Source organism: Musca domestica, unplaced genomic scaffold (genome assembly GCF_030504385.1).
Source record: "Musca domestica strain aabys unplaced genomic scaffold, Musca_domestica.polishedcontigs.V.1.1 59, whole genome shotgun sequence".
Taxonomy (NCBI): domain Eukaryota; kingdom Metazoa; phylum Arthropoda; class Insecta; order Diptera; family Muscidae; genus Musca; species Musca domestica.
Window position 1 is genome coordinate 211,568 of NW_026712362.1, and position 26,602 is coordinate 238,169.

At 35.3% G+C, this 26,602-nt stretch overlaps 4 protein-coding genes across 4 annotated transcripts in view; 2 read left to right on the forward strand and 2 right to left on the reverse strand.

Moving 5' to 3' along the window:
- LOC101890434 (beta-galactosidase) overlaps positions 1-26,602 on the forward strand; it is a 267,558-nt gene that overhangs the window by 66,254 nt on the left and 174,702 nt on the right. The gene's annotated exons all lie outside the window — the stretch shown is intronic.
- LOC131805625 (putative zinc finger protein 735) lies at positions 4,137-6,152 on the forward strand. Its single transcript, XM_059129020.1, has 4 exons — positions 4,137-4,464; positions 4,526-5,475; positions 5,537-5,671; positions 5,736-6,152. The coding sequence occupies exons 1-4, from the start codon at positions 4,321-4,323 to the stop codon at positions 6,028-6,030; spliced, it is 1,524 nt and encodes a 507-aa protein (XP_058985003.1). The 5' UTR covers positions 4,137-4,320; the 3' UTR covers positions 6,031-6,152.
- On the reverse strand, positions 6,691-8,127 carry LOC101891410 (transcription initiation protein SPT3 homolog). Its single transcript, XM_005184997.4, has one exon. It carries the CDS (start codon positions 7,827-7,829, stop codon positions 6,888-6,890), a length of 942 nt encoding a protein of 313 aa, XP_005185054.1. The 5' UTR covers positions 7,830-8,127; the 3' UTR covers positions 6,691-6,887.
- LOC101891236 (protocadherin Fat 4) overlaps positions 9,982-26,602 on the reverse strand; it is a 42,986-nt gene continuing 26,365 nt past the window's right edge. The window contains exons 2-5 of the mRNA XM_059129009.1: positions 25,848-26,149; positions 13,406-14,455; positions 12,612-13,335; positions 9,982-10,403 (exon numbers count right to left, since the gene is read on the reverse strand). Coding sequence (XP_058984992.1) covers positions 10,126-10,403; positions 12,612-13,335; positions 13,406-14,455; positions 25,848-26,149 — 2,354 coding nt within the window. The 3' untranslated portion in view covers positions 9,982-10,125. The remainder of the gene's footprint in view (positions 10,404-12,611; positions 13,336-13,405; positions 14,456-25,847; positions 26,150-26,602) is intronic.

Below are 26,602 nucleotides of genomic sequence, written 5' to 3' on the forward strand. Positions count from 1 at the left end.
ACAGCATTCAAAAATAATTATAATTTTAACTTATTTTCAATACTCATTTTTTTAAATTTTGGCGTCCATTTCAGTAAGGTTTCACCAGTCCGATTTAGATTGTTTTCTTTTGGAATTTTGAATGTTGACATTTTATCGCATTTCTACTAATTTTCCGTTCCCTTATTTTTTGAGCACACCTAAATGAGAATGGCATTTCGTACTGTTCTCTCTTCTGCTAGTTTTACTACTAAAAAAGTGATGGAACACAAGTTATTTTATCCCAATAAAAATTGAAGCAGCGTACCTGTGATGGACAAGACTTGTCTTCTAATATTGCATTTACACTGCATAGTTATAGTGCTTTGTTAAATTCTTGTTCTAGTGCTTCTAGTTGTAACTATGGTACAATAAGGAGGTAGAACAGCTTCGTAAAACTACAGAAATACAGCCGCTTCTTGTCAGACTCATTCAAAATTAGTGTTTTCATTTTTTTTTTATATTTTTTCCTCATTTTTAAAAAGAGTTAAATACCGCGAGAAATGATTAAAATGTCTGGATTTTTGTCTCAAAAATATGATCCTAACTGTTCTATCTTTCAATTTCATGGCTATACTGGTTAATAGCTTTAATGCGCGAGCCGCAATTCATGTGTCTTCTAATCATTGTTTTTAAAAATATTTGTTTTTCATGTTTCAAAACAATTAATATATACACAAAATTGGTAGGAGTCGGGCACACTTAAGTACATAACAAGTTTGAAGTCATGGCTAGGCATATTAATGTCAAATTATAATGGAAAACGACGGCTGGATTTTAGTGCGGCTCTGTAATCCCTTTATGAAATGTCACAAAATATGCCTAGCCATGACTTCAAGCTTCTTATGTACTTAGACCCTTAGAAAAAAATTGTAATCAGCTATTAACTCTACCGTACCTTTTTATTGTACCATGGTTGTACCCATGTTATTAAATTAATGTAACCTCATTTAAAATAATAATAACATCCAGCTCTGCATTTTTCTGTAATTTACCTTGTCAAATTTAACTTAATCGAAAACAGGTTCCCATCTCTGTTATGTGTATATATAAAAATGAAATTGTAAATAAATATTTTGACAATGAAATGTTGTGAACATTTCATACATTGATTGCATGACGTTACCTTCTTAATTTTACCATGCTTGTACATTTGAAGCTCTCCTTCGACCACGATGATTATATTCCCCTGAAAGCCAAGAAATGTAGGGTTAAAAGCATTATCAGACGGAATGAATTTTACATATGTGCAATTACTTTTATTATCCATGTGTTTTATCGTGTATATGTCAAAGTTGCCATTTTACATATGACTCATAACTTTGGGTATCCCACATATGCATATGTTTTTATTTAGTTTGATTACATTATGACCATATTGAATTTTATATAACAATTATAATACTTTATGGATAAAATCATGGTAGAATTAAGAAGGTAAAGTCATGCAATCATATGATTACAAATTTTTTAAAAAAATATTCATTTGACAACATCTCATTGTCAAAATTTATATTTGCAAATCCATTGTATACACACAAATCAGAGATGGAAACCTGTTTTTGTGCACTGAAATTTGATGAGGAAAATTACAGAAAATGCAGACATGGAAATGCTTATTTCAAATGACTTTACCTTCTTAAATTTACCATGAAACAAACAACACTTTTTTTCCAATGAAAATAGGGCTCGCTGTGATCGAAAAAGTATGTTTGTAACATGGTAGAGGAATATAGGTAGACGCATCGACTCAGCTGCTGGGACAATGAACTGTCAAACCAATTTTGGAATTGAAAATGTTGAATGAAAAATTATTTCAATTTGTAAAAATTGTTGAAAACGCGTATTATAATAACCTTCGAATGACGTCGTATGAGAAAACACATAAAAATCTACTTATATTTGAAAAGACATCTAAAATATTTTGACATATCAATGTTCCCAAGCGTTGATGCATCTATCTGTATTTTTCGACCATGGTTTGTACTTTGCTCATATATTTCACAACTGAAATTTCGTCCATGTATCACACGATCTGTGCAACTTCTACATATGAGAAACTTGACACTAAGTATGTAAAAACCTTATCGTCTGATAATCATCCGCATGGAAAAGTTAAGCATCTTTGACTTGACACATGGTAAAAGAACTTATACGAGGTTGTTATGATATATGTTTTTCAACAATTTTTAGAAATATGAATAAATTTTCATTCAAAAATTTCAATTTTAAAATTGGTTTGACAGTTCATTTTTATTTTACCTTTTTTTTGTGATTTTTAAACACTGTTCAAAACATAAATTGAAATACAGCTTACAAGCTTGAATGTGTTTGTTTCATTTACTTTCTGCCTGCATATTTTAATTGCCAAATCGGATTGCATTCTTTATATAGATATGTTTAGAAAAAAAGGGTTTTAAGCGAAAATTGTTATTTTTTGTTGCTTTAATTTAAAACACCCTTTTAAAAGTAAAAATAACAAGAAATTAAATAAAGGCTTTAAAAATTAAAAAGAAAATGAAAATATTTTGTAAGTACTTGTTAGTCAGCCTCGAATATTGCGTCACAATATTAAGGACATTGACACCTAAATGCCATTAATATTTGACGGTTATATGGAGCGTATATGAAAGCGTTTTGGGTAATGCACACAGCATGGTAGAGGCATACAAATATATGCATCAACGCTTGGCAACATTAATATGTCAACATTTTTAAAATATTTTGACAGAATTAATTATATTTTTATATATTTTCTTATACGACGCTAATCGTGGGTTGTTATGATATCCAATTTTAAACAATTTTTACAAATCGATGCAACTACCTATATGCTTCTATCATGGTACACAGTTGCAGCCTGTTCGGAAATGCTATGATTCCGTTGGATATGTATGTATAAAATCAGAGATGGGTACTATTTTTAAACAGTGAAGTTTGACAAGGTGAATTATAGAAAATGCAGGGCTGGAAAGGCTGATTTAAAATGAGGCTATCTTTACTTAATTGTACCTTGATTGTAATATTAGTAAAAGAGAAAAATGGTAACTTCGCACTGAGAGATTAGCTTTGCTCAGAATGTACGTAAACGGGAAACTTGTAGGAATGTCAAAACTAATAAAAATGTAAAACGGTCAAGACTACCCATGAAATGTTAAATGTGTTGCTTAGGGTAAACAATTAACAAATTCAACCTAAAACTCATTTTACAAAGAAGCCAGCCGATTTCTTAAGCTGCCATCACACGATAAGTGTTTTACATCAAATTTTCCATACATAGAAGTTGCAAAATACACGAGTAAAGTGCATACGTCCTTTTTCGATCACAGCGAGCACTATTTTCATCGGAAAAATACAATTTATTCAAAAGTCTTGTTCGTTTGTTATGTGCAAATATATAAACTTAAATTTGCGCAAAAATTTATCCATAAAGTATAAACATATTTATTAAATGCAATCACAGTGTACTCAGAGAAAATAAAAAAACATATGCAAGTGTGTGATAGCAAAAATTATGAGTCATATGTAAATTAGTTTGTTAGTTTATTTTCGAAATGATATGCTTTTTCATTTATTTGATATTTTCCTCATTTTTAAAATGAATTAACAAGTGGGAAAACAAATGAAATGTCTCGACTTTTATTAAAAAATAAAAGAAATTGAAAATTTCGAATGAAAAATTATTCAAATTTGTAAAAATTGTTGAAAATTGCATATCATAAACAGCCTTCGATTGGTGTCGTATAAGAAAACTTTTTAAAATCTACTTATTCTTGAAAAAAATTTAAAAAATTTTGAGACATCAATGTTCCCTGTATTCTTCCACCATGACCTTACCTTTTAATAGTAAGTACTACAAATATTCTTTATCGACAATTAAATACAACTTTAACTGAATATAAATCTATTTTTTATGTTAGAGATGTATTTACGTTGTGTAGAGATAAAGAGATGTATTTAAACACCCTTATTCTTCTTTTACAAGTTTCAACAATTTTCGTACACACAAGTTTGTACATTTTTACTTTGTAGAAAAACACAACTAATGTGAATCGCCAACAAACAAGCAAATACAACTCTGCGCATCAAACAGCTGACATATGTCACAAAAAACAAGCAGCTGTAATAAACCAACAAGTACCCAATTTTGGTATACGATTACTTCGGGTACTTTTGACAACTCTGAACAAGTCAGACGACATCCTCACTTGTAAACAATGGAAATCTAGCTGGAGACTCATTATTAAAACAAACAAATACTAATCCTTAGAATTAAACTAACCCATAAAAACCTGTTTCATCATGCTGTGTGAGCTGACTGCCAACTGCTGTCGAATTTGTTTGGGCAAGGCCAAGAAATTGCGTTCGCTGTACAAACCAGTGGACGAAGAAGATGAGCCACCGTATGAAATGTTGCTCAAAGTCACGGGAATAGAGGTGGAACAGGTAAGTAATAAATATTAGTGGAAATGGGTGGATTTCAATTATTATGATTGGCTATTTGCAGGAAGATAAACACACAATGTTGCCAAAGACTATTTGTAAGAACTGTGAAATGTCCCTGAGTATGGCGTTTGAATTTCGCGAAAAGGCTCTGCAGAGCCATGAAATTCTGATGTCCTATGTGGGAGAAATCAAAAAACCTCATCAGCAGGATGAGGAAGTGGAGAAGAATGAAACATTACCTCAGACGAGTGAACCTCAAAAAGAAGTTGTAATAATTAAAAATGAGGAGGCTGCGAGAACACTGGCTAGTCCCCGAAACTGCGAGGAAGAAGCCAGTACCTATGTAGAAAATGTTGTAATAGAACATAGTACAGATGCTAGGAACTCGGGGGACAATCTAGAGAGGCGAAATGAAGAAGAAATGGAAGCAAAGGAAAACAACAAAGAAGAACCTCGCACAGAAAACTTAGAATATGAAGAAAATGATTTTAATCAAGAAGAATTTTGTTCCAATAGCGAAAATGAAGGTGATAATGACCATAATTACGATGATGAAGAAATGGAAATAACATCAATTATCTCAGAGCATGAAATCGATGTGATACAGCAAAGCATTGAGGATGAGGTGCTGCAAAATCAAGAGCTTGGTCACAATACGCCAAAGAAAAAACGAAAATGTTCCAAATTAAAAGAGAGTAAGACAACAATTGAAATTGTTAAGGATAACTCCCTATGTGAGGAAAATGAAGTACAACCGAAACTTGCCAGAAAAGGAAAAGAGAATGAAAGTTGTGGTGATAGGGAAAAAGTCGAATCAATTGAAATCGATTTAAAAGTAGATGGTGTTGATGAATTGCATGTAAAGCCCTTGAATTCACGACGTCGCGGGAAGCCCAGAGAAGATGGTAGTCATGCCTATATATGTGATATTTGTGGAAATGTTTTCTCTAAGCGGGGTCGCATGATGGAACATCGTCAGCGTCATGATAAACGGCCAAAATATTCATGCGAGTAAGTTCCAGGCATCATTTATCTTCAAGGTATTTTAATTTCTTATTTATTCTCTTTTCAGATTGTGTGATAAGAAGTTTCACATGAGGGAATTACTGCGTAAACACATGTTCTCCCACAGTGGAGGTAAACCGCATAAATGTGAATATTGTTCCCGCACATTTTACTATGAGTCTGTGAAGAAAGCCCATGAAGCGTAAGTTCGAAAGTCACTTTATCAGCAACAAAAAAAAATATTTATATTCTTCTCTTTTCTTTAGTGTCCACCAGGGCCTAAAACCCTATATCTGTGATGTTTGCGGCAAGGCCTTTAGTTATGGCCACTCGCTAAAGAAACACAAGCTAATACATGCCGAAGTGAAGTTATATCGTTGCGAATATTGTAATAAAGATTTTCGCTTGCAACATCATATGAAACAGCATGAGTTGACCAAAGCTCATAGAAGAGAAGTACAATTGGCAGGTGGCACGATAGACTATCAAGAAACTTTAACGCCCAACGAAGAAGAGGAAGTATTTACCATTATGGTTGAAGAAGAAGTCACTGATGAATGAATGATATTTATTTAAATATTTGTAATAGTTTTTTTTCAAATTTGTTTTAGAATATTTTACAAATATTTTGTTTTATTTCAAGAAATCAATATTAAATTTAAAAACTTTTCATTTATTTTAAACCAATTACTATACCATAGCTAATCCTACTCTACCGTAGATGAAACTAGACGTCATCTACTTTAGCGTAGATGACCCTGGGCGCCATCCACACTTCGGAAGGTGACCTAGGCGTCATCTACACTTCGGTGGATGACCCAAGTCGTCATCTACTCTTCGGTGGATGACCCAAGTCGTCATCTATTCATCGGAAGATGACCCTAGGCGTCATCTACTCTTCGGAAGATGATCCTCGGCGTCATCTACTATTCGGAAGATGACCCTAGGCGTCATCTACTCTTCGGAAGATGATCCTAGGCGTCATCTTCTCTTCGGTGGATGACCCTAGGCGTCATCTACTCTTCGGAAGATGACTCTAAGTGACATCTGCTCTTCGGAAGATGACTCTAAGTGTCATCTGCTCTTCGGAAGATGGCCCAGGGCGTCATCTGCTCTTCGGAAGAGAACCCTAGGCGTCACCTATTCTTCGGAATATGAATCTTGGAATGACATACTCTGCAACGCTCCATTATAAATGAGATTTTCCATTTGAGAGTCGTATAGAGCCACAAAAATAATGGAAAAGTATCCATTAATATTTTTTTATTTTCATTTATTTTTAATTCCAAAACTTAAAACTATTTTTTTTCGAGTATCCAATCAGCTAAAATAATTAAAATCTACCAGTATTAAATTCATTCAAATATTGAGAATTTATAAAAAGAGTAAAATACCTACTGTCTTGCAAACACCACGCCTTACAATGCCAAAAAGGAGCGTCGAAAATCCGTATCGCATGTACTTCTATAGAAGCCCACCTTTTTGCTGGTCATTTGACGGAAACGTCTTATTCCCTCGTGAATTTCCTGGACACTTATGGGTTTAACAACTTCCATGCCACGACCCTGGGTGACCTCGGGACAAATGTGCATCATGGCCGGTGATGCCCCCGTTGAGGTGACACGACTAAACGGCTCCGTAATACGATTCGATGAATTCAATCGAGTCAATATGGCATAATCCACAATAACCGCAATCGTTTCATGAGCAAAATATGCCAATATATTCATTGTGGTTGTGGGTATTCTCAAATCAGCCGGAAGATCAAGGAAACGACGAAATTTATTTTTGATTTTCTCCCCATGACGACAATAGAACGAAGTTTTGCGAGCCTCATTGAATTCCAAATATTGTTGGCCACTTAATATCTGTGATATGCGATCAGCTCGGAAAAGTCTCCTAGTCCGATCTTCATCGTACATCTCGGGTACATCAATGCCCAATTCCTCATCGGAGTCCTGTTGATCTAAATCTTCCATAAAATCTTGTGGTCTTCCTGTGCGTATACTTAAGAATTTCTTAAGGATTCTCATATCCTTTAAATGTTTACGCATACGAGCAATTTTCACCGGATGATTGCGCATGAGGAACTCGAAGTCTGCCTGTGAGGGACAAGGATTATTTTTACGTTTCATCGCCACCAAGGAGGCCTCGTTGAACATTCCTCGCAGCTGTTGCTGTAGTATGTGTTCCACCAGCTTAACACTTTCCATTCGCGGCTGGTCACTGTCACCAAAGCTACGCATAATATCGGAGATTTCCGAAAGCAGCGAGACATTTTCTTCGACATTGACCACTGTTCCACCGGGTGTTGTGGCACCACCGCCACCACCAGCATTATTTGTTAGGTTGTTATTCATATTGGACAATAAATTAATAGATTTTTCCTTTTTTTAAGGAATCGTTTACTTTTTGAATATTTTCCCTTATTCCGTGCGTCCTTTGAGGGACCTTATTGGTGTTCTCTCTTTCTCCTCTCTTGACATAAACATCTGTTTGCAATATCAAGAATTATTTTACAGTGATTGACAGATGAGTGTGTGTTATCAATCTTCAATGATTTGCATATGTTCCATTTGTGATTAACGCCGTTATTTTAAATAGTGGATTGGTTCTTAAATTGGCGCGCTTAGTAAGGTCTTTTCCTCTTTATGAGTTTCTGCAGAAGAAAGAGGTAGTTTCCAATAAGTTAAGCAGTTTTTTGGAAAAAATTCGACATCCCATTGAAAAATTCTATTGAAGGATTGAATAGAAAACTTAATAAAGGAGAGTATCATTTCCTCTTTGCACAAAATATGCAGATTAGAAGACATTGTGCTGGAATTAAACCGAAATAGTTGCAAAGGTTATGATGAAATTGCTTCCCAACCGTTAGGGTCCCATATTCAAGGCAATGCATTAGTGAGTTAAATTTGAAATAATTGAAAACTTATAAAAAAGACAGTCATGTTTGTTTGTTGTTGTTCAAAATTATAGCTTTGTAGGAGTTGTTCCCAAATTTAAAGGAAATTACGAAAACAGTTAACAGAAGATTATGAAAAAGTGGTTTACCAAGCGTTGGGGCCCGATGCGATACATTAGCGGGTAAGTGGCTAATTCATTTATTAAGTTAACCTATTCACCTTTTTTGCATTTCATTTCAAGGTAGCATTTTGGGTGAATTTTTTTTAAGATAAGTGGAATGGACTGTTGGGATTTGGATAATAAACATTAAATTAATGCAATGGCAAGTACAGAAATCCTATTTTGTAGTAAGTAAATTATTCTGGTGTTTAAAAACACAACAAAAATGAATTATAATTCGCTGTTAACATGCAAGTTTACCCCAACCCTTATGTCTCCTACAGTTAGATTTCAATTTTAACATCATATACTTCCTTCCTCAACTTCTTCCCTCAAACCCATCAGCATCGGTCTGATATTTTTTCGGTCTGATTTTTTGTTGGTTTTGATTTTTTCCAAGACAGAAATTCATTAAGCTCTTAAATAATAACAATTGTTCTGCCGTGTTGGGTACGGAACTGAGATCCGCGTCACATATTTAGGTTCCTAAGCCCCAATGAATTTTCCTATGCCTAAGACCGAACTAAGTGGATTTAAAAAATTCGATTGAATATCCGATTTCTAGGATTTTTTTATTGAAATATTTGGTAAAGAAATGTTGGCCTGATTTGAGTATAGAAAGGAATAATTCTTTATGCAATTGTATTTTCGGCAAAAGCATTCGGACACAAATCGGCTTCTCTGATGCTGTAGTAACATTTCGTACCAAATTTATCGAAAAATGTGCCCGTACTTCAAAGAAGAATGATGTTTCTTACCATATCTTTTATAAGAGGTATTTCCTAACTCTTTAAAAAGTTTTCATAGAGTTTTCTGAACTAAGGTGCTAACCGCCATTAAAGTATTTTTTCAAACTTACAGCTTTAAATAGACAAATATGATTATATATGTTTGAATTTTCAGCCCCTTGAATAATGAAAGTGTCGTAAGTTTGTTTTCATATTTTTTATTTATTTAAAACCAATTTTATAAACACTTTAAATAAATATTATTCTCTACTTTAAGGTTACAATTCGTTATTTTATATATGTTTTTTAAATTAGGCTATCTTTATATATAACAATAATATCTTATAATGGAAGCTAAAGATTTACAAATGGAGTCAAGAGAGTATTTTTCACAGTTCTTAAAACTAAGAGATTAATATTTTTTTATTTTTAAGTGGAAGACCCAATGCAGAAGACACAAGAGGAGTCAGGAAGTTGATAGAAAAATAAATAAAGGTAGGCCTTAGGGCAATATGTGCACCACTAAGTTCGTCATTATATGCACCAGCAAGATTGACAATCTGATTACTTTTTTTAAGAATTTTAGACGTGGCCTATATCTCTTTTGCATTGGTCTTCCATTTACACTTCTAATCTACAAACCTATATAATTTATATCGCATTAAATAACATTTAATTTATTAATAATTTTCTTATATATTAGCTTATCCAACGAGAAAAAAAAAGATAAAAGGAAAAACAAAAACTTGAGGTCAGGACACCTAACCCACCAACGTAAGTAGTAGACTTTTATATTTTAACACCATTTTTTTAAAAACAAAATATATTTACAGCACTTTTTCTCTTCTAATTTTAGATATACTTTTTAAAAATATACCGTTAAATTATTTTCCGATGAACCCATTGTATCGGATGCAACCAAATTGCTGGACGCCCCATTAACGCCAACATTTGTGACACTACCATTGGCGCAAGTGATCGTTGTAATACCCGTCTGTTGAGACATTGTAGTCGATGGTGGCTCCCAGGCTCTTTTCTTGTTATTGTTTTCCGCCGAATGTGGGGAATTTTGTGACAGTGAATCATTTTCCAGTTCATCTTCTTCGTAGAGCTGACCATTGGCAGAGGCCCTTGAAACGATACCTGAAAAAGGAATTTGATAAATAATGTGAGAAATTTTAAAATTTTGAAGAAAAAATATTAAATGTTAATGTTTTTATTTATATAGGACACCTTAAGAACTACACAGGTGTTCGGACTAGTAAATGTAGAAGAGGGGACAATGGTGTCCGTGGATGCATTGAAGAATGATTTAATGGTACATTTTTGAAGAATGTTTTTGGGGTTTGATCTATATTTTTAAGCACAAACCAAACATGAAATAGATTTTTAACGAATATTTTTTCTAGGACCAACAGAACATAAAGTATGGATTTCTAAAGAACGTTTCCAAGGACCAGCAGAGCATGCAATGTAGATTTTTAGAGAATATTTTTTTAAGGGCCATCAGACGATGTAACGTGAATTTGTTTAAAGAATATGTTTCCAAATACCAAGGATTTTTAAAGATTTTTTTTACGAACCATCGCACGACGCAACTTGGATTTCTTTAAGATTATTTTTGCCAAGACCAGGACTGCATGAAATGTGGATTTTTAAAGCATATATTTCAAGGACCATCAAATCATGTAACGTGGATTTTTTAAAGAATATTTTTCTAAGGACAAGCGGTTCATGTAACGTGGATTTTTCAAGAATATTTTCCAAGGACCATCAAATCACGTAACGTGGATTTTTAAAGAATATTTTTCCAGGACCAGCAGATCATGTAAGGTCGATCTTTTCAAGATAATTTTCCAAAACCACCAGAGCATTTATGGGATATTTTAAAGTATATTTTTGGGGGACCATCAGAGCTATAATCGACGGTTTTTTAAACAATATCTTTTCGAGGATTATTAGAGCTATAAACGTTGATCTTTTAAAGAATATTTTTAGAGGACTATCCGAGAAATAACCGCGAACTTTTAAATACTATTTTTTTCGAGCAGAGAGATTTTTTTTTTTTTTCGAGGAGAGAGCTATATCGAGCTATAATCGTAGATTTTTAAACAATAATTTTCGAAGACTATCTAATCTTTAAATGTGAACTTTTTAGCGAATATTTCTCAAGGACTATTAGAGTTATAATCGTGAATTGAAAAAATGAAAATTAACCGAGGAATATCAGAGCTGTAATCGTCGATTTTAAACGATATTTTTGAGGACTATCAAATATATAAGCGTAGATCTTTTTGAGAGGATTTTCGAGAAATATATTTCGAGAACTATCAGAGCTATAATCGTAGATTTTTAAACAGTAATTCTCGAAGACTATCTAAGCTATAAATGTGAATTTTTTAGCTAATATTTCTCAAGGACTATTAGAGTTATAATCGTGAATTGAAAAAAAAATTAACTGAGGACTATCAGTGTTGTAATCGTCGATTTTTAAACAATATTTTTTGAGGGTAATTAGACCTACGAGCGTGGATCTTTTAGAGAATAGTTCTTAAGGATCATCAGAGCTGTAAACGTGTGTCTTTTAAAGAATATGTTTAGAGGACTATTGGAGGTGAAATTGTGGAATTATAAACATTTTTTTTGGATGACTATCAGAACCATAAATTTGGATATTTTAGCGAATATTTCTCTACTATTTGAGGACATTCAGAGCTATAAACACAAATCTTTTAAAGAATATTTTTAGAGAACTTTTTGAGGACTATCAGAGCTATAAACGTGAGTCTTTTGAAAAATATTTTTAGAAAACTGTTTGAGGACTATCAGAGCTATAAACGTGGATATTTTAAAGAAAATTTCTCAAGGATCATCAGAGCTATAAAAGTGGATCTTTTGAAGAATATTTTTAGAGAGCTATTTGAGGATTATCAGAGCTATAAATGTGGGTCTTTTAAAGAATATTTTTAGAGGACTATTAGTGCTGTAATCGTGAACTTTTAAACAATATTTTTGGGAACTATTTGAGCTGTAATTTTGGATTTTAAAAAAACCTTCTTTCGAGGACTAGCAGAACTATAAGCATGGATTTTTAACCAACATTGTTACAGCACTAATCGATGACTATTAGAGCTACAATAGTGAATTTGAAAGCATTAATATTTCAAGGACTATCAGGAGGTATAACGGATGAGTTTTAAACAACAATTTTTCGAGGACTATCACACATATAATCGAGAATTTTTTAAACAATATATTTTTTCCGGGAAATCAGAGCTATAAAAATTCATTTTTTGCAGATTTTTTCCAAGTACTATCGAAGCATATAATCAATTTGAATCCTTTACTCACTTCTCACAGTGGCTGCATAGTTCTCACGCTGCCTCTCCCGTTCACGTTCCCTCTCCAAACTTGCTGCCAACATGGCGGTTGCTCCCATGCCCATATTGCTACTTAAGCTGCTACTCGGCGGCGGATGATAGACACCACCATTGCTAATCGGATTCGCCATGGATATATTTCCATTATGTTTCATATGCAGTACTGAGACATTACCACTGGTCACAGTGGCACCATTACCATTCCCCGCCACTTTTTCATGGGTGACCAAATTTGCCGATGACACAGTGCTGTGACCATGACTGTGCACCCGATTGCGTCCCAATGTGGGTGTCGTCTTTCGCGCCTTATTCTTATAGTGTACTATGTAACACGTCAGGGCCAGTATGATGAGTATGAAAAGGGCCACAATTATACCAAACATGCCCAATATGCTGTTGCTCCATGAGGCTTGGGCCAAGGCCACACCTTCCATGGTAACGGAAACAGGGACTGAAGTGCTGCGTGGTGGCACGCCAGTATCGGTGGCAATGGCAATCAGGTGTATTGTGGATTCATTTAGAGTTTGTAACTGTTCCGGTCGCATGTAAATGTTTCCCGTATTGTCTATCTCAAAGAGGCCAGCATGTTGCCCTCTTAATGACAACTCCAGTTTGTCATTGCGATCACCATCTGCCGCCTCCACCTTGCCTATGACCACACCATCCAAGGACTCCGATCTGGATTGTAAAGTTTGCTGTAGGGAAAAAAGGAAAAAAATAGTTTATTTCCTGCAATCCCTTGGAAAAAGAACGTGTTTTACTCACACTCTTCGGCACAATAAATTCATAGTGGGTCTCACGAAACCTTGGCTCCCAGTCGTTGACATCGGTCACCTCCAAAGTCACCTCTGCGGTGGTATTGGTCATGCCATCTGTGGCCACAACTTGAAACTCATGCTTTGTCATTTTCTCATAATCCAATGCCTTGGCCAATATCACCTCCCCCAAGGAGCCGACAGTGAAAAATTCCGCATTCACTGGATCCGGTATGGTGTATTTCAAATGTTTCCCTGGCTTATTGGTGGGCAAAGCCAAGATACGATTCCCCACGGCGGTGTCTTCTCGTATGCGCATAAAAAATTTCTTCTGGACAAAAGTCAAGGCACTCAAATCGCTGTGGGTCCCAATTCCAGGCCTCGATAATGTAACCGTTGCCAAGGCATAACGATCGGGGTTATCAATTTGTGTTGCCTTGACCACCAGCGTTGCACCATTTGTCAAATCCGAATATCCAATGGGTGTGAGCAGAGTTATGACCCCATTGTGAGGATGTATTCGAAAGTATTTGGTGTCCTGCGACTGTACAATGGAATATTGTATGGGCGCACAGATGCCCTCATCCTGATCGATGGCTTTTAACGGCTCCGGACGTATACGCAAATCACCTGGCCTTCCATCCGTGGGTAAATCTGCACTATAAGTTTCCCTTAGAAATTTGGGATTTTGATCATCTGCATCGGTAATGACCACCCTCAGCACGGTGTCGGAATATTTAGGTGGGGTGCCTTGATCTTGGGCCCTCAGTTTTACCGTGAAATTTTGCATTTGCTCATAATCTAAGGTTTTTTTGAGCACCAAAGTGCCTTCCAATGGGTTCAGGAATTGTACATATTCTGAATAGGGTCCCGGCAATACTTGATATTCCACTGTGGAGAATGGTCCCTGTTGGTCGGCATCCTCCGCCTTGGCACCTTGCAGAATGCGGGTACCCGGCACTGTTACTTCTGAGAGGGTAAGGGTATAGGGTGTTCCAATCCATTGCGGTGCATTATCGTTGATATCAATCACTCGAACATTGACTGGTATAACGAAGCTCTGGAAGGAGATAAGTAAGAAGGAGGTAATAATTAATACATATATCAATTAAATTAAAATGAATATTTTTCAGGGTCTTTTAGAACTTCGGATGTGAACTTCTGAAGGAGTATTTTGCATGACCAGTATATCAAAACTGTGTAAGAAAGAGAGGGACGACGAGGTAAGAATACATAAAATCTAAATTAAATTGTTTGTGTTTCAAGGATAATTTTTTCAGGGGCCATCATGGAATATTTTGTAAGGTTTACCAGAGCATAAAACGTAGATTTTACAAGGAGTACTTTTTCAAGGACTATCAGAACATAAAATATGGGGACTTTTTTCAAAGACTTGGAGCTCCAAGATTTTTTAAGAATATTTTAGGACTACTTTTAAGGACCAAGAGAGCATAAAACTTGGATTTCATATTTTCCAGAACACAGCATGGAAAGTAGATTTTTAAGGAACAATTTTCCAAGGACCTACATAGCATGAAACGTAGATTTTGAAAGAATATTTTTCAATTACTATCAGTACATGTAACATCAATTTTCAAGGACTAACATGCATGAACTCATTTTTAAGAATCAACAGAGTATGAAATTCGGATTTTTAAAAAAATAGTTATCAAGGATCAGCAGGGCATGAAATTTAGACCTTTAAGCAATATTTTCCAATGATTACAGCTCAAGAAACGAGGATTTTTTTTAAGAAATAAATCTTCAAGGACTGCCAGAGTTTTAAAAGCAAACTACGAAGGAATATTTTTTCAAGGACCAATGGAACACGAAATGAGGATTTTCAAGGATTAACAGAGAACGATTTTTAAAGGAACATATTTTAAGGACTATTTGTGTTTCAATTGTGGATCTTTAAAAAGAAAATTTTCCAAGAAATATACAGGGTGAGAAATAGCATCGAGTTTTTAGAATAAGTTTAGATTTGTTCGAATTGGTCACCTTTGGCACGAATTATGGCCTTCAAAGGGCCAATGAAATCGTCATACGCTGCCCGAATGTTTCCATTTCCGGCATAGCCCTTGCTTGAGGTGATCGATACTTTGGTATTTTTTAGTGCCAACCTTACTTTCCAAAATACTCCAGACACAATAGTCCCATGGATTGGTATCCGGAGATTTTGGTGGTCATTGTGTGCTGGAAATGAAGCGAGGAACCTCATTTTGTAACCATCCATGGGTGGCGCGTGTCGAGTGCTGAGTCCTGTTGGAATGTCCAAGGTCTGCGGCCAAAATGTTTGCGTGCCCAAGGTTTTATTACACCCTCCAGAATATTTTCGGAACAATAATAAGGCATTTATTCTGATGCCACGGTCGATTAATACGACCGGAGAGCGATCATCGGCTGCTATTGCGGCCCACAACATCATCATGGCCGGCGCTTGAGTTCTGGTGGCCAACCGAAGGTGCACATTTTCAGCTGACCTCCTTGGCAAGTAATCACGATCATTTTTTTTGTTTACAAACTGCTGGACAACGAATGTTTTTTTTTTTGTCGGAGAAAACCAAATTCGGCAGTTCACCACTTTCGGCCAAGCGAAGCAACTCTTTAGCTCTTTTGAGTCTATTTTCTCTCTGTTGCGGTGTAAGTTCTTGCACTTTTTTGGAATTTCAATGGCTTTCCCCCTAGCTCATTTTTCAATATTTGCCGAATGGAATATTGCGATATGTTCAGCTCACGAGCCATTTTCGGCAACCATTTTTCCATTTTTCAGCCACTGATACGACGCGGGTTTCGATCAAGTCGCTTCTTTACTTTTCGAACCATTTCTGCTGATGTTGCTGTTTTCTTTTGTCCACTTCCTTGACGTCGGGTTACGCTACCAGTATCATGGTAAAGAGCACGAGCGATGGTACGAGACGCATTTATTCACATTTAAATGCTGGAGTGCTCTAACGATAGCCACTTTTGGGTTTCCAGCCAAATATAAAGAAATCACTCTATCACGCCTGAATTCTATCACGAATAACTATTTTCTGGAAAATTCTCACCAAAATGCTTTTGTACGCTTGTAAACAATATAATCAGCTGTCACTGGAATAAATTTAACAGCTGTCGGATGAGTGGCTTAGAAATGAAAGCAGTCTGAAGTTGGTTGCAGTTTTTTCATCTCACCCTGTATTTTAGGAGCAAAGAGCATGAAACGGAGACTTTTTAAGGTATATTTTTTTAAAGAGGATTTCAAGGATTTTTTGCGGCATGAAAGTTGAATTTTTAAAGAAATCCGGTCAACAACCATCGGAACATGCACTTGGGTCAACAGGGCCAACAGAACATGAACATTTAAATAATATTTTTTTTTTCAAGGACTATCTGGATTTTTAGGGACGAACAAAAGATAGATGGAAGAATTAGAATTTTCTTAGGAGTATATTTTCAAGGACCAACAGATAAGGAACAAATCCCTTTTTAAGGAGTAATTGTTTAAGCACTATCAGAGCTCTAAACGGGGATTTTTAAGGTAACCTTTTTAAGGACTAATTGAATTTTTTTAAAGGCAAACGAATGATGGAATTTGGATTTTCTTAGGATTAAGGATTTTTAAGGACCAACAGATTATTAAACGTGGATTTTTAAGGATTACTTTTTTAAGGACCAACAGATAAGGGATCATGCATATTTAAGGAGTAATTTTTCATGTACTATCAGAGCTCTAAACAAGGTTTTTAAGGATTACTTTTTTAAGGATTAACAGATAAGGAACAATGAATTTTTTAGGAGTAATTTTCCAGTGTCAGAGTTCTAATCGACGATTTTTAAGGCAACCTTTTCAAGGACTATCTGGATTTTTTAAGGACGAACATTGGATGAAATTTGGTTTTTATAGGATAATATTTTTAATGACCTTAGATTATGAAACGTGAATTTTTAAGGATTACTTTTTAATGAGCAACATTTTTGAGGAGTAATTTTTGAAGCACTATAAGAGGTCTAAACGACAATTTTAAGGATTACTTTTTTTAAGGATTAACGGATCCTTATCTCACAATGGATTTTTAGGAGTAATTTTCCAAGCGGTATCAGAGCTCGAAACGAGTATTTTTAAGGTAACATTTTCAAGGACTATCAGGGCATGAGAATGGATTTTTATGGAATATTTCGTTTGCAACTAGGTCCAGGTGAAGTATTCCATAAAATTCAAATCTTCATGCTGCTATAATATAAATTGGATATTTTAAGGATTTGTTTTCAAGGATCTCTTTTAAAACTTATTAAGGACTGTAACGTGGTCTTTTAAGGAATATATTTTAAAGAATCAGAGCTCAAAACGAGGAATTTTTAAAAAATATTTTAAAAATAATCGAAACGTGGATTTTTGAGGAATATAGATTCAAAGATTATCAAAGCTTGGATTTCCAATGAAACTCGTGGAAATCAAATTAGGTCAACAGTTGGGTGAGTTAGTGAACATTTCATTAAAAATTAATTAACTTGTTATCATTGCAGGTCATTTTTTCCCTTTTGGATTTTATGGTCTATTTAAGAAATCCCATCTCCACTTTAATGCCATCTTCATCCAATTATTTCAACGCTCCAAACAACCAACAATCTCAACTTAAAACCTATCAAGGCAATATTTCAATAGAGGTAATGAACATTTAATTACAAGAATCAATTAATCAAATTTTCTACGATTGCAGTTGACTTTCTCCCTGGATTTTATAGCCCATTTAAAGAATCCCAATTGCAATTTAATGGCATCTTCATCCAATTGTTTCAACATTCTAAATCCATACTTAAATCTCATCAAGACATTTGGATTAATGTTCTGATTCCAAAACATTTAATGTTCCTTACCTAGTTTCCTACTTTTCAATTGCCAATACCAACAACAAACAGCAATTCCATGCAATTCAAACAAAAAACCTGCAGGGATTGAGAAGTGGCGGCAAACACAACTCCATGTTATTACCGGCTAATCTAAGGAGAACAATCTACAACTAAAAGTTACACATGGCGATGACGACACACTGGTCAATGAACTCAAATGTAAACAGCAAAGCACACATCTCTTATACAACAAAAACAAGAAAAAAAAACAACGCTAACCAAAGTTGGCTGAAAAGTTCTTAAACTTCTGGAGAGTTGGAGAGAAAATTGAAAAAAAGTTTCAACACTCATTGGGTATGTTACAGGTAGTTAGTCTCCTTTTTGCTGGTCATATATTGTAGAACTATTGCAAGTATTCCCATATTTAGTTTCATGTATGTATGTATTCAAGTGTGTGTGTTTGTGTGGATATGCGTTGTTGAGCCATTAGGAGCTTTTCATTCAAACACATTAATGTCGAATGTTTGAAATAGTTTGCTGAATGGTGGTGTATGGTCGTATGACGATTGTTTCAAATGAAATCAAACATCCGCAGTGAGGTACAAGGAATTAAGTGAGAGAGATGAAGAGAAAAAGAGAGAGTATCGGATTTGTGAATTATGACGAACTTTTGAAATAGAAAAAAACATTGAAGTGAATACTGTGAATTTTCAAGAGCATGGAACGTGGATATTAAGGCATGTTTTTTTTTGAAAGACTTAAGGTGAGAATACATAAAACGCTTTTTTCGAAAAAAAAAAAAAAAAAACAGAGGAGCCTAGGGCCAAAATCGAACTAAGCCTACCTAAAACTCCTTTGATCCTCTACGAAGAACCCAGCCGATGATTTAATCCAATCAAAAAAGTGTTTTATGTATTCTCAACTTAAGAGCTTCAAGTGAGAACTATTTAAAAATATTTTCCAAGGTTTAACCCAGCTCTAAATGAGGGCTAAAAATTTATTTTTTTAAGGACTATCAGAGTATGAAGAGTGTATATTTTAAGAATCATTTTTCTATCGTCAATTTCATCATGAAATGTGACTTTTAAGGGATTTTTTAAGAACTATTAGAGAAATACAGCTTGAAACGTGATTTTTGAGGGAATATTTTTCAAGGACCAAAAGATAAAGATCGGCGGATTTTAAGGGAAAATTTTCATGAAACATTTCAAGAACAAACTGAAGATTTACGAATTGATCTTGAGGGACACTTTTTAAAAGAAACAAGTTAAAAAGCAGTAAGTTCGGCTTGGCCGAACTTTGAAAACCATCCACTATTTGAAACAAATTTGAAAATTTTCAAAAAATAAAATCCTTAAAAAATTCTGTTAAATTTTAAAAATACCGAATATTGCCTATATATTGGGGTCTATACGACATGGACCTACATAGGCATTGTTTGCCATTAGCCATTACCATATTCAAATTCGAAACTTGAAATAAACGGTGAATAATGTAGCTAAAATCATTAAAATATCGTACCATTATATCGTACCATTATATCGGAGCTGTGCGAAGACCTGGACCAGCATAGACAATTTTCTGTCACGGGCTATAGCATCCATTACGAACTTCAAATACGACATCTCAAACAATTTCGGTGGGTTTTGTACCTAAACTCGCTGTGCGAAGACCTGGACCTGCATAGACAGTTTTCTGTCACAGACTGTAGTTCCCATTACGAACTTCAAATAAAAAATTTGAAACAATTCCGGTGAATAATGTCCCAAAAATCATCAAAATACCGAATATCGGAAGGTACCGTTATATGGGGGCTATACGAAGACGGGGACCTACACAGATAATTTTCTGCCTTAGGCTCTAGTATCCATTTCAAACTTCAAATACCACATTTAAAACAATTCCGGTGAATAATGTTGCTAAAATCGTCAAAATACCGAATATCGGGAGGTACTGTTATATGGGGGCTATATGAAAATGTGGACCTACATGGCCCATTTATGAACTTAACCTGCCTACTGAAAAAATAAACATGTGTGAAAAATTATAGCCTTCTATCTCAATTCATTCGAAAGATAGCGAGATTACAACAGACAGACGGACATCGCTAAATCGTCTTAGAATTTTACGCTGATCAAGAATATATATACTTTATGGGTCTGACGTGAGTATTTCGAGGAGTTACAAACGGAATGACAAGGTTAATATACCCTCCATAGTATGGTGGAGGGTATAAAAATCTCCTGTATGTCTTCGTTAAATATCAAGACCTCGGTAGATCTTCTGTAATTGGAATTTTCCCAGAAGGTATTATATTTAAAGAATTTCCCAAAAGGACTTCTGAATTAAAATGATCTTTTTTATAAGCTCTTAGAAGTCATCTAGAGGTCCTTCAGAAAAGAGATCCGTGGAGGACCTTTGAAAGCTCTTCTTTATGTAGGAGACCTCTATAAGCTTTTTTGTGTACAGAAGGTTCATGTGAGCTCTTCGACGTTTAGAAGCCTTTTTAAAGCTCTTCTGGATCCTGAGGGACACTAAGAAAAAAACTTTTATAGTTTATATGAAGACCTCGGTAGATCTTGTAAAAAATGTCTTAAAAGGACTTCTGAAATAAAAGGATCTTTTGTATAAGCTATTAGAAGTCATTTAGAACTCCTTCAGAAAAGAGATACAATCTAGAGATTTGTTATACTTAGAAATCCTCTAAAATATCTTCTCTATGCATGGAGGACCTTTGAAAGCTCTTCTATGTGTAGAAGACCTCTATAAACTTTTTTATGTATAGAAGGCACATGCGAGCTCTTTACGTTTAGAAGCCATTTGAAAGCTTTTCCATGTTCAGGTGTTCTGTAGAGGCTAGTCTATATTTAAAAGTCCTTTAAGAACCCTTCTTTGTATAGAAGACTTCAAAAGCTACTTCTAAAAAAAGTATTTATATCTTTTTATGTTTGGAAGACCTCTTGAGGCTCTTCCATGTTCATAACACTCTAGATGCTAGCACATCTTCTGTGTACAGATGATTTTATGTCTTCAATTCTTCCAAGGCCCCTTTTCTGTATCGAATATCTTAAAAGCGTTGTCCACCTTTCCAAGGTCCCCAGAGGCTATTATTATTAATGGGACAGTCCACAGAGTTTTTTTCCGTGAATAGAGTACCGCTAAAAACCGTCCTAAGTTTGAATGACCTCTGAAAGCTTTTTAATGTTGGAATATCCAAAATCTCTCTTGTTTTAGAAAACCTTTAGAAGCTTTTTAAGTTAGGAAGACATTTATAGGCCTTTTTGTACTCTAGAAGCTCTTCTATGTGTAAAAAAACCTCCATAGACTCTTCTATGATTAGAAGGCCCCAGATTTGTAAAAGACCTATTTTGTCTCTACAATATTAAGAATGCATCTGTACTTAGAATATGTCTAGAAGCTCCCATATGTTCAGAAGAATTTCAAGAGGTTTTCTAAGTTTAGAAGGCTCTAAAAGAAACATTCTCTTTCTTTCTTTTGGAAGCTTCTTCCGGAAAATCGTATATCTTTGGAAAGCCCCTAGAGGCTATTTCAAGTAAAATGAGATGTCTAGAGCAAGGGTAGTTTTTGTACTCCCCCCATTTTTTTAATCTCCCTTTGCATTGTTTTTGGCTATGGCCCTGATTGTGTGTGAGCTGAGAGCCCTTACAGGTATGGATAACCTCTACAGGCTTTTCTCTATCAAGAATGCGTCTAGAGGCTTTTCTAGGCCAATAAAACCTTTGGAAGCTCTTTCATGTTCTTCCAATTTTGTAAAAAAAATCGCTTAGAGCACGCTCGCCTGGCCCTGCTCTTGAGGCTCTATGAACCGAAAACCTTTAGAGGCTTTTCTAAAAACTGTTTCTTAGACTCTTCCTGCTTTTTAGAACCTTTAGATATTCTTCCACGTGCTGAGGTTCTGTGAATTAGATATCCATCTCCAGATTCTTCTACGTGTTAAGGTTCTGTGAATTATATCTCCATTCCAAAGTATATTCTCTGCAATTTTTGGGCATCTAGTAAACCTTCAAACGTCCCAATTCATTGACCTACTCCTATTTGCTTATATAGTCTTTTCCTTATTAAATGAGTTAGTGCTATTAGCTTTCACCACCAGCTTTAACAGAAACAAAACTGGATTAGGAGTTCATGCCAGGTGTTAAAAGGCGAAGTAGGGCCTCTATTGGTATGGTGGAGGGGGGTTTCCTTTTTGTGTTGTTTGTTTTTGCAAACCACCTACTTTTTTCGCACTAGGCCGTCAAATGTTAGCACTTGTGTTAGGAACTTTTAATGATAACATTATGACATGAATAGGAATTGATTACACTCGAGGAAAAATGTGCAAAACAAATTGGAATTTGACAAAAAAATGGATATAAAATTGTTCTAGGTACCGAAGGGAGGATGTCACTGATTTTACTTCTAATTTTTGATGTAAATTTTGTCAGCGTTGTCAATATTAGATAAACAGGATTTATAACCACTCTCTCTCTATCTCTCTCTCTGGTAACTCACAAAGAGTAGTATTCTCACCAAGTGCCCACGGGCGCCTTTCTGATAGAAGATGGCCTAAATGTTTAATACAGAGTTGAGGAAAAATTAGATGGGATTTTAAGAAAATATTATTTAAGAAAAAAATTCAATTTTTTTTATTATTTTTCAAATTAATCTCAACTTTTTTTAAACTTGAATATTGTCTTTGATTGCTGAACTTTTAATACCCTCCACCATTTTGAAAAATTTCCAAAACAAGAAATCCGTTGAAAAATACCGCTCAACGGAAATCCGATTTATGAGGGCTATACGAAGACGTGGTCCTGCATACGTGTTTTTTCTAAAAAGTCTGTAATACCTAATACGAACTAAAAATACGATATTTGAAACAATTCCGGTAAGAAATAAAGCTATAATCATCAAAATACCAAATATTGGGAGGTACCGCTGTATGGGGGCAATACGATATGGTGATCTATATAGACAATTCTCTCCCAGAGGGTAAAGTACTCAGAAGGACTTCCTTGTGTGGATTTTCAGATAATTCCATTAAAAAATGTAGTTTAAAAAAAAAAGGTTGCTATACGAAGACGTGGACCTGCATACGTGATTTTTTAACGTAGGCTGTAGTACCTATTACGAACTTCAAATACGAAATTTGAAACAATTCCAGTAAAAAATACAGCTAAAATCATGAAAATACTGAATATTGGGAGTTACCGTTATAGGGGGGGGGGGGGTTGTGGCGGTATTTATAAAAATGTGGACCCACATGGCGTTGTAGCGTTCAATCTTAATACGTTGCAAAGATAGTTTAATTTAAAGATTGGGCTTTTTATCCTCAGCCATATGGCTGACCCTTGATCTCTTTGGACCAAATCCGTTTCAGGACATTTTAAGTCAATTTAACGATCCGTCCTCCTGCCTGTCGGTCTGGCTAGTTGGCACGATAACTCTTAAAGGGAGCATCCGATTTGATCCAAACTTGGTACATCGTAATATTATTTTCAAACTTAGATCGAGTTCGGAGATGGGCAATATCGGTCCATCAAAAGTTCAGAATTTTCAAAAAAATATTATACTGCATATAAAGTGAAAGGATCTTCCGATTTTGTTCCAACTTTGCGAATCCTAATATTTTCATCTGTGTTAGGTCAGGTGCGGAAATGGACAATATTCGTCTACTCCATTAAGGGTCAAAATTTTCAATAATTATACCTCTTGTAAAATGTGATGTACACATCACATTATTTTTATTAACCCAAGACCTGGTGTGAAGGTCGAATATATCGATCTACTCCTTCTGGGTCAAAATTTTGCTTATAAAACGAGAAATAAACATCCGATTCCATTCAGACTTGACACATCTCCATTATTTCCATCAACACAAGATCTGTTATAAAGATGGTAGAAATCGGACCATTTCTTCTGGTACCTCCCCCACAAAGGGTCAAAGTTTTGAATATCCAAAACGATCATAAAATCCGAAATAAGCATCCGGTTCTCTTCAAATTACACACATCACAATATTCTTATTAACCCAAGGTGTGAAGATGGAATATATCGATCCACTCCTTCCGGCACCTCCCCCCTCAAAGGGCTAACATTTTGAGTATTTATGAAGCACATTGGTACATCTCAATATTTCCATCAACACAAGATCTGTTGTAAAGATGATAGAAATCGGACCACCTCTTCGGGTTCCACCCCCCATATAGGTTTGAAGATTTTGAAAAACAAAATCCTCAAAGAAATCGAAATAAGCATCCAACTCTCTTCAAATTTCACACATCCAAATATTTTTGCTAATCCAGGATCTGTTGTAAATATGTTATATATCTATGAACCCCTTCTGGTACCTCAACCACAAAGGGTTACAACTTAAAATACTTTTATCAGTCATAACTTGCGAAACAATTCGGCGATTCTTTATAACTTGCTATATCTAAATATTTCTCTCAACCAGATACCTGATATTAATATGAAATTTATCGGGATTTATGATTTTGCATAAAATTGAATAGAAATGTTCGATTTCCTTCAAATTTTGGACATTCCAACATTTTAATCTGAATTAGATGATGTACGAACATGAAATACTTCGGTTTGCTATATCGGTTACCTCACGCACATTTTCCAAAAATTTGCACCTATCAGAAATAAAGTATAGTAAGTAGTCGATATAGTTCAAATCTGGCACGTTGTAATATTTATATCAGTCTTAGGTCCGATAGGAATTGGTCAATATTGGATAACTGCTTCGAAAGGGTCAACAGTTTGAATAATCATAACTCAAGCCTGGGGGTATACATTTGTCGGCAAATCCGGCTGATACTATTTTACTTTTTTAATACCACTCTCTCTCTCCCTTTGGCAGCTCTCTCTAATCCTCACAGAGCTGTATTCTCATTTAGTGCTCAAGGGCGGCCTTTTTCTAAACATTGCCTCTCTCTCTCTCACCTTCAGGGTTGCCATATGGTTTTTTGGACGTCTGATTATCCCCATATTTCATTTTCTTCCTGAAATATCAGAACTCAATTTTTTTTTTCGGGTGTATTTCCTCCTTTCCCTACTCGATAGGTTCTCAGTAAATTTCTTAAAGACTTTTCCAACTATATTTGCTCGTTAGTAAAGGAAAACTTGCAAAAAAATATGACTGCCATGCGATTTAGGTGGTAGCGTGTCGGTGCGTGTGGAGGATTTTCGGATTTGGCCACACAAATCACAAGTTAACGGAAGCCAAAAGGGGGTCTAATTTATGGTTTTTGTGTGGCAACCGACATGACACCTAGCACACACACACATCCATACACTCATCTCAAGGAGGAAAGTGGTAACATTCTTCCTGCTGCAACAACAACCGCAACCTTTGTCCAACAAAGTGGCGGGGTGAATGAATTCTAATGTTACACCCTTTCTATTTCACTGCAATTTTTGGAATTAAGTTTCGGCATTAAATGTGAGGCGTGATTTTGGTGTAGCAAAAAAAAATACAACACCAAAACTAAATTTGTTTTTATTGCATGCCGCGTAATAAAACTTAAGCCCGCTTAATTTTGTGCCAGTGTAACAATTAAATTTCGCCGAAAAAAAAAATAAAAAATTACCTGGAGTTAGGTCACTGAACTTACCGGATCTGTGGAATGACGTCGTATACAAATGACATTTACATAAATCGATGAGGGTCCCGTTTTCCCCTCCTTATCTAATTCCACAGCCAATGCCAGATCCTTGGTACCTGGAACAATTTCCACTGGGGCATCTTTTTCTCGCAACGCCAAGTTTATGTCACCATTTTCCAAATCAGGATTACCATTGATGCGCAGCTTGCCAATAATTGTCCCTATGTCCAAATCTTCACTGGCCAGAAAACTTTCCGCCGAACCACCACCTTCTAGATAGCAGCGAGAATCGAGTATTGCACTTTCGACAGCTGCAAAAGAGAGAGAGAGAGAGAGAGAGAGAGAGAGGGGAAAACGGTTAAGGAAACAGATTAAAAATAAATAAATTGGAGAAATATTTTTAGATCTTGGAATTCTACCTCTAGTCCGTTACCGGGAAGATTTACAGAAAAGCAAAGTGAGATTTATGGTACTGAACGGGTTTCAAAGAGGCAAATGCTATATTTTTCGAGCTTATCTCCCAAAGTCTCACTTTTCTTCCCGGCAAACTATGCACGTGGCCATTGGTATCTTCTGATGTCTTCGGCATTTAGAATATCTACAAGACCTTTTGGAGGCTCACTGCTACCCGAAGGGTTTCTTTTAGAATAACTTTTAAAAGGAAATTTGCACTTGAAGCCCCTTTTGAAGGTATTCGATATTTTGATTATCTGCTTAAAGTCTTCTAAATATAAAAACCATCTGCATTTGTAACGAGATCTTTT

Bases quoted from the DNA above. Each gene is read 5' to 3' on its own strand.
- LOC101891410 (XM_005184997.4), bottom strand. From the start codon at position 7,829: ATGAATAACAACCTAACAAATAATGCTGGTGGTGGCGGTGGTGCCACA.
- LOC131805625 (XM_059129020.1), top strand. From the start codon at position 4,321: ATGCTGTGTGAGCTGACTGCCAACTGCTGTCGAATTTGTTTGGGCAAG. The intron at 4,465-4,525 runs GTAAGTAATAAA...GGCTATTTGCAG, and splicing joins CGGGAATAGAGGTGGAACAG to GAAGATAAACACACAATGTT. The intron at 5,672-5,735 runs GTAAGTTCGAAA...TCTTTTCTTTAG, and splicing joins GTGAAGAAAGCCCATGAAGC to TGTCCACCAGGGCCTAAAAC.